This window comes from Coregonus clupeaformis, chromosome 17 (genome assembly GCF_020615455.1).
Source record: "Coregonus clupeaformis isolate EN_2021a chromosome 17, ASM2061545v1, whole genome shotgun sequence".
Lineage (NCBI taxonomy): Eukaryota > Metazoa > Chordata > Actinopteri > Salmoniformes > Salmonidae > Coregonus > Coregonus clupeaformis.
Window position 1 is genome coordinate 6,414,849 of NC_059208.1, and position 8,252 is coordinate 6,423,100.

The window sequence follows — 8,252 nt, forward strand, 5'->3', positions numbered from 1 at the left end:
GACAGTGTTTCCTAGCCTCAGTGCAGTGGGCAGCTGGGAGGAGGTGCTCTTATTCTCCATGAACTTTACAGTGTCCTAAAACTTTTTGGAGTTAGTGCTACAGGATGCACATTTCTGTTTGAAAAAGCTAGCCTTTGCTTTCCTAACTGATTGTGTATATTGGTTCCTGACTTCCCTGAAAAGTTGCATTACGCGGGGGCTGTTCGATGCTAATGCAGTACGCCACAGGATGTTTTTGTGCTGGTCAAGGGCAGTCAAGTCTGGGGTGAACCAGGGTCTATATCTGTTCTTAGATCTGAATTTTTTGAATGGGGCATGCTTATTTAAGATGGAGAGGAAAGCACTTTTAAAGAACAACCAGGCGTCCTCTACTGATGGAATGAGGTCAATATCTATCCAGGATACCCGGGCCAGGTCAATTAGAAAGGCCTGCTCGCTGAAGCGTTTTAGGGAGCATTTGACAGTGATGAGGGGTGGTTGTTTGACCGCGGACCCATTACAGACGCAGGCAATGAGGCAGTGATCGCTGAGATCCTGGTTGAAGACAGCGGAGGTGTATTTAGAGGGTAAATTAGTCAGGATGATATCTATGAGGGTGCCCATGTTTACAAATTTTGGGTTGTACCTGGTAGGTTCCTTGATAATTTGTGTGAGATTGAGGGCATCTAGTTTAGATTGTAGGACGGCCGGGGTGTTAAGCATATCCCAGTTTAGGTCACCAAGCAGTACGAACTCTGAGGATAGATGGGGGGGCAATCAATTCACATATGGTGTCCAGGGCACAGCTGGGGGGGGGGGTCTATAGCAAGCGGCAACAGTGATAGACTTATTTCTGGAGAGGTGGATTTTTAGAAGTAGAAGCTCAAACTGTTTGAGTGAAGGAAAAGCAGTCAACAAGTGCTCAGCATATGTGGGAACTCCTTCAAGACTGTTGGAAAAGCATTCCAGGTGAAGCTGGTTGAGAGAATGTCAAGTGTGTGCAAAGCTTTCATCAAGGCAAAGGGAGTCTACTTTGAAGAATCTCAAATATAAAATCTCTTTGGATTTGTTTAACACTTTTTGGGTTACTATATGTTATTTCATAGTTTTGATGTCTTCCCTATTATTCTACAATGTATATAACATTTTTATCTTTCGTCTATCTGTGTTTCATAATTTTCCTTCAATTCGCAAGAAGCTGAATGTATCTCACCGGAGAAAGCATCTGAACGAGCGAAACAGCGCCCCTCTGCCTCTGTATGTGTAGGACATCTATCTGATGCTGTCTGGTCCAAAAGAGTATGACATTGTTGCCGCCCGTAGCATTGAATGCAAGGGAAACCAGCGAGCATTTGCCCTCCCTTGAAAAGTATTAAATAATAGCCAATCATCATTGAGCTAAACTGAGTGAGCTCAACTGTGAATGGTCCTGGCACACCAAAAAAAGTGTAAAGGGAAGCCAGTTTTGATTTGGCGTCACTCCTATCAAATCGCATTGAGAGCATACCTCATTGACAGAAACAACTTGAATTGTTGCATCTCGTTTTGTTGTTGTCCTCCGGTGGTTAGCTAGCTAAAATTGGCCCTTTCCTAAATTAGCCATTGATGGAGATAGGGATTTGGACTTGTGGTTTTACTTAATTCTCAGTACTGGCCAATGATTATAATGGCGATTCTGATCCAACCATTCATTCATTCATTGTTGTGCCCCTCGTGTGAGAGGATTGCAGTTCAATATGTAGCTAGATGTAGAAGGCTAATGTAACTAATGTAACTAGCTAACGTTGCCCATGAATGGAAGTTAGGCTAGAGAGCATGCAATTTAGCCAGGTACCCTTGGACAACAAAATATAAAACTGTGTACTGCAGGGTTCTTCAATTCCGGTCCTGGAGGGCCGTAACACTTCTGTTTTTATTTCTACCTGGTAGTTAATTGCACTCACCTGGTGTCCCAGGTCTGAATTATCCCCAGATTAGAAGGAGAGGATGAAAAACAGAGGTGTTTCGGCCCTCCAGGACCGGAATTGAAGAAACCTGGTGTACTGTATGACAGAGTGATAGACCGTTTTATCAACATGAAAGAGAGGATAGCATTGGCGTTTCTCTACAAGTAGGGTGAGTCATGTTTTTTCTACTTGCACGCACACACACACACACATACACACACACACACACAGAAAACAGCCATATCATATTTAGCTTACGTTGATTGGACAAAATCGTTTCTGGTATCTTTTAATTGTCACTGTATTAGATTAACCATAGGTGATTTGATGATGTTGAAATGGTGTTAGAATAGTGGAGGCAGCTCCTGTTTTCTTTGCGACTTGTGGTAACTCTCCGTGGTTCTAAATCAATAGTTGTTTAATGGTCCGAAAATGTTGGAAACATTAACTCGCTAGACCATGCTGCAGGTCATGTAACTGTTTGTTACATGCAATATGATTTGTGGACTCCACCGGACAGATGTTGCTCTCCGGTTTTGTGATGAAACAAAGGTGTGGTTGAATTTATTCTGCCACTGTGTCTTCTTATTGTCTCAGCCTTAGTCCTATATATCACGGTGTCAAGGCATATGAACTAACAGGTTATAGAGCAAACAACGCAATTATCACAACACATAGGTTGTAATATGGCTTTTCTTCTGGCTTCCCCTGTGATTTTACCCACGCACCACTACTGCATTCTTCTTAGATTATATGAACTACAGGAATCTAATGCACACCTGACAAAGTAGCTAAGGTGCAGAAAGATGATATAATGAACTGAAGGACTAAACACACAGTACCCAATCTATGGGGTGGCTGATTCAGAAAAGACATAACAATGGCATATTTCAAATCTCATGAACTTTATTTGCTGTTGTCAATGTAAACATCTGATTACTGCTGCAGCTCTGTTTGTGAGTTCTGATATGTTACGAATCAATGCCATTGTTTGGACTAGATGGAACTGTTTCAGTGGTCATAGATGAAGCCAATGTATCGGTCAGATGAGTCCTTGATAATAATCCCTGAATGCATGTCAGTTTCGCATAGCTTTACATACTCTGTGAAGCTCAAATATAATTATGTCACCTGCATATGCAGACATATCTCATCAGAATATCTATAATGGTTAAATGTTACTATTTTTGACATATTCTAATAGAACCATGTTGGTATGCAACATTTTTTATTACAAGCATCATCATTTCTACAAAATAATAAATAAATAAGTATGTTTTTGGTCCATAATATATTTATCCTGTGTTATATACTATACTGTACATACTGCCTGCCAGGGTAACTGGCTTGTTGCTTTGAATACCAGATGTTGTGTGAAGTAAGATACAGGGGCTTTTCTATAGTAATCTCCAGGTGATAAGCGCAAGTAAACACACCGTTTAACACTATCAAGTCTGTTTTCACTAATTCCTGGGCTGGTCAAAAGGAGTCAGGGGTTAAGAGGTCAAAGATCAGAGGTCAGAGGTCAAAGGACAGCGTCCTGGAGGTTGCTCACTGCCATTCTCCTGATGGCCTTTCCAGACACTTCCAGCGGGTTCTCCGGTGATTCCGGCCTGGCGTTCTTCCTGGAAGCCTTCTCCAGCATGCGACTGGCCTCCTTCAGGGCTTTCTCTGTCCTCAGAGCCTTCTCTGTCTTTTCTACCCTCAGGGCTTTTCCCTGCTGGACACCTCCTGCCAGCTTGGCCTCTTCCCCAGGTAATCCTCCTGTTGACATGTTAGATTTGCTCTGATCCTCTTCGAGGCGCTCTGCCCTCCTCAGACGTAGCCTCTTTTTACCGGTCTCCTGCTGGAACGTGCCGGTCGCTTGGCATACGCTCTCCTCGCCATATGGTGCTACCGCCTGCTGGGCCTGAGCTTTGGCACTGACGGGGAAAGAGGCAGAGGGAGAGGCTGGTTTGCTGCTAGGAGGAGGATGGAGGTCTTTAATGGCAGTACCAGCGTCTTCTGAGAGCCTGTCTCCTGTGTGTCTCTGGATTGGGTTGGTATGAGCAAGATCCGCTCTCTGAACCTTCTGCTGTCGCTGGACTCTGGGAGCTGTTTCAGTCAGGGGTAGGGGACGTGTGGCTGGGGTGGAGACACACTCTGCCGCACCTTTAACCAGTTCTGGTCCCTCTCCTCTCACCCCACAGGCCTTCACCTTCCTGTGGCAGTGTTGGTCCCCTACCGTAGTGTCCAGTTTGCGGGCAGCAGTCTTGGCCTGCAGCCCAATCCCCTTCATCTTCTGTCTCTGGGCCTTCTGTACCTCCCTGGGCAGCTCCAGAGGGGCCAGCTTCAGAGGCCGCCGCGGGGGCAGGTTCTCCCTCTCTCGAGATGAGCCAGGCAGGGGAGACCTGGACCTGAAGGAAGGAAGGAAGGAAGGAAGGAAGGAAGGAAGGAAGGAAGGAAGGAAGGAAGGAAGGAAGGAAGGAAGGAAGGAAGGAAGGAAGGAAGGAAGGAAGGAAGGAAGGAAGGAAGGAAGGAAGGAAATAAATAAGGAAGGAAGGAAGGATTTAAGGAAGGAAGGAAGGAAGGAAGGAAGGAAGGAAGGAAGGAAGGAAGGAAGGAAGGAAGGAAGGAAGGAAGGAAGGAAGGAAGGAAGGAAGGAAGGAAGGAAGGAAGGAACAAATGAACGAATGAATGAATGAATGAATGAATGAATGAATGAATGAACAAATTATTTTTTGTTGACACATTTAAAATACATGTACAGCTGCCTCAGCCAAGTGAGCCAACAGTACATAATACATACCTGACCAGGAGCGAGGAGTCTCTCTGGGTGGCAGGGCCCTCTAGGCCCAGAGTTGGCAGTATGGCAGAGCCAGGCTTAAGCCGACTCACCATCACCACCTCCTCCTCTTCCCCTCCCTGTGTAGCTGACAGATGGAGGCCAGGTGTTTTGGAATCACATACATTTTTAGACGCCAGCCGGTGGTTCTGGCCGGTGAGATGCATCATGGTATTTTTAGCCTGAGAGGTCAGCAGGCCTTCTGGTCGGGGCAAGCCCTGCACCAAAACACACATCACTCACAAATTAATATCACTCACTCGCTTACATTACATGAATATCTAACACAGACAATCAACACTGAAAAGCCGTCAGATGAAATTATAGCAAAGTATTGAATACTTATACTTATAAAGCAGACCCATCAATGTTAAATACTGTATGCTCTAGAGGTTGTCGAACTGTCTTACTTTGTATACTCATTGTAAACGTCTTGTTGAGTTCAACATTCCATTGCAGATTTCCACAAAGATAGCCAATTTAAAGCTTCAATTCATTCAAAAACATTGGCATAGGAATGGAACATTCATAACTGAATGATTGCTCAGTAAAAAACCTTGATATCAAGAATTAAATATCTTACTTGAGATTGTTTTCCACAGATCTCAATATTCTCATTAGTTTTATGAGGAAAATGCAATTTTCTTTGTGATTTCTCAGCTCATAAAGACTGTTAAAGTAGCTCATATATTTTGTATAACATTAAACTAATGAATCACCTAATTAATCAGAATAACAATTTCCTGAAGATAGTGGTTAATGTAAACCTAGAATATAGCTGTACATTACAGAAACTGATGCAAACATTGTACACATTTAACCAATAATTTCTTCCTCTTCTAAATAGTGTAATTCATTCCTGAAAAGGTTATAGACCGCATATAACAAGCAATGTCTGATAATTTCACTGCATGTGTACATTAATAAGCATCATACAATGTGTCCTACCGCCAATATACACTGAGTGTACAAAACAGTATGAACATTATGAGCTCTTTCCATGGCATAGACTGAGCAGGTGAATTCAGGTGAAAGCTATGATCCCTTATTGATGTCACGTTAAATCCACTTCAATCATTGTAGATGAAGGGGAGGAGACAGGTTAAAGAAGGATGTTTAAGCCTTGAGACAATTGAGACATGGATTGTGTATGTGTGCCATTCAGAGGGTGAAGGACAAAACAAAATATTTAAGTGCCTTTGAATTGGGTATGGTAGTAGGTGCCAGGCGCAGCGGTTGTGTCAAGAACTGCAATGCTGCTGGGTTTTCACGCTCAACAGTTTTCCGTGTGTATCAAGAATGGTCCACCACCTAAAGGACATCCAGCCAACTTGATACAACTGTGGGAAGCATTGGAGTCAACATGGGCCAGCATCCCTGTGGAACACATTCGACACCTTGTAGAGTCCATGCCCCGACAAATTGAGGTTCTGAGGGCAAAGGGGGGGGTACCTCAATATAAAGAAGGTGTTCTTAATGTTTGGTATAGTCAGTGTATATATATAATCCCAATAAGATACAACACAACTAGGAAGGAGATAGGTAAGTGATGATGATATACATCTATAATACTCACAGGTTTGGCAAATTCCTCTAGCTTGAATTTTTGCAGAATCATTTCTTCCCTGAGAGAGCCCAGGAGGAAAGGCTGTTGTTGTTAGTGTTTTCCCCTGTCCCTTTCCGTGCTGTGTCCAGCACTGGCCTGAAAGCAGGGGATGGGATAACACTACAGTAAAGGGCAGGGCAGGTAGGTTTTAGTTGCCTGCTGACTGGCTGTAAGATCATTAGGAGGATTAGGGTCAGCGGGCAGCAGGGCCATCTGTAATGATCCCAAATCCAGCTCAGGGACACCTGGAGAGAACCATGACTCCACATGGTAGTGTTTTCATACAGGGTCAGGGTGATGGTACTGGACAGCAGCTTGCCAGCCAGCCTGGGGACTGGTACTGGTTTCATCCTTAATAACCATGACTCCACATGTAGCAGACATTTTACATTTTTACATTTTAGTCATTTTAGCAGACGCTCTTATCCAGAGCGACTTACAGTTAGTGATTGCATACATTTTTCATACTGGCCCCCCGTGGGAATCGAACCCACAACCCTGGCGTTGCAAGCGCCATGCTCTACCAACTGAGCTACAGGAGGCTAGGGTAGTGTGCCAATGGCCAATGGCTCCACATGCAGGGTAGTTATCAAGTACTGTTTTCATTCTTTAATGACCTATTGATTAAAGCCTATTGACTAGAAAACTACATGAGATCAATGGCATTTTGTTCAAATCAAATGTATTTAGGAGTGAATCATAATGGGGAATGTTAGTGTTGTATTATGACCACTAGATGTCACCAGACACCACTGAAGTCTATTTCTGAACTGTGGTACTCTCAGTGTGTGGTTATCTCACTGCATCACTGGATAGAAGTCAAGTAGTGATTCCAGAGATATGGATGGAGTTTGGAGAACTTCAGAGGAAGCTAGGGACGTGTACCTGATCTTGTCTGTCAATATATCCAAATATCTTAGGGCTTGATGCAATCTGTATCGTTATAGCGCACTTGAAATGTAAAGGTAATTTCCGATTGAGCCAACATCTGCATAGTTTACCGTGAATGCAGTCTCTGCGAACGCGGGAACATTGCCTTTAAATTTCAATCATGCTGTAACGCGGAACTTCAGTGCTACGGATTGAATCGAGCCCTTAGTTAATTTCTACATAAACTGATAGAGAAAGATTAGTTTGCTATCTGACAGCAGGCTACAGTGTATTGTATGTGCCACTATGCATGGGAGTAATATAGGTTAGAATAACAAAAGTGTCTGTGATCTTGCTTTAATCGGTAGCCTATTGCATATGGCATGCAGTTACCTACTCACATTCCTGTGTAAATCTATTCAGACAGGTTAGATTAGACATGAGACTCTAGTGTGCTGCCTGCAGGAGTTCCTGTATCTCAACATCAGTCTCAAACAGCAGCAAGTTTGTACATGATTTACCTCCAGTTGACCTAACTGACACTTTTATCCATTGTCTACAAGGTGGTGTAGATCTTTGCAGGGGCATAGGCACGGGTGGACACGGGTGGGCGTAGATCCACCCACTTGGGTGCCAGGCCCACCCAATCAGATTGAGCCCCCCAAAAAATGTATTCTCTACTTGTCAGTGTTCTCAACAGGTCATTATTTGTCTTTTTACCCGAAGCACAGCACTTGACTTGGGCAGGAGCTTACAAGAACTGAGTACCGGCACCTAAAATGTTATTCTGCTTGAGTTCCTGCACCTCTTATAGAATATTTCCTGCACCTAAATATAAATGGTACCAGCACCCAAAATGAGTACCGGCGCCTCTCTCAGTCCAAGTCAAGCACTGGCCTGAACATGCATACACCATGAAATGCAATTCATAGCAAGCAGTAGGGAGGGGATGGGGGTAGGGAGGGGGTGGGGAAACTAAAGGGATATATATATTGCCCTCAGAACAGCCTCAATTCGTCGGGGGCAT

General features: G+C 43.8%; 1 protein-coding gene across 1 annotated transcript; it reads right to left on the reverse strand.

Annotated features, from left to right (window-relative positions):
- Nucleotides 1-2,843: 2,843 nt before the first annotated feature.
- On the reverse strand, nt 2,844-6,451 carry LOC121585597. The gene is made up of 3 exons (XM_041901920.1): nt 6,326-6,451; nt 4,714-4,967; nt 2,844-4,321 (listed from the first exon to the last, which is right to left on the reverse strand). The coding sequence occupies exons 1-3, from the start codon at nt 6,365-6,367 to the stop codon at nt 3,451-3,453; spliced, it is 1,167 nt and encodes a 388-aa protein (XP_041757854.1). The 5' UTR covers nt 6,368-6,451; the 3' UTR covers nt 2,844-3,450.
- Between the last annotated feature and the right edge of the window lie 1,801 nt (nt 6,452-8,252).

What these genes read in the sequence shown, in the direction of transcription:
- LOC121585597 (XM_041901920.1), bottom strand. Translation starts at nt 6,367, where the DNA reads ATGATTCTGCAAAAATTCAAGCTAGAGGAATTTGCCAAACCT. An exon ending in TAGAGGAATTTGCCAAACCT is followed by an intron (nt 4,968 to 6,325) that starts GTGAGTATTATA and finishes GTTTTGGTGCAG; the next exon opens with GGCTTGCCCCGACCAGAAGG. An exon ending in GACTCCTCGCTCCTGGTCAG is followed by an intron (nt 4,322 to 4,713) that starts GTATGTATTATG and finishes TCCTTCCTTCAG; the next exon opens with GTCCAGGTCTCCCCTGCCTG.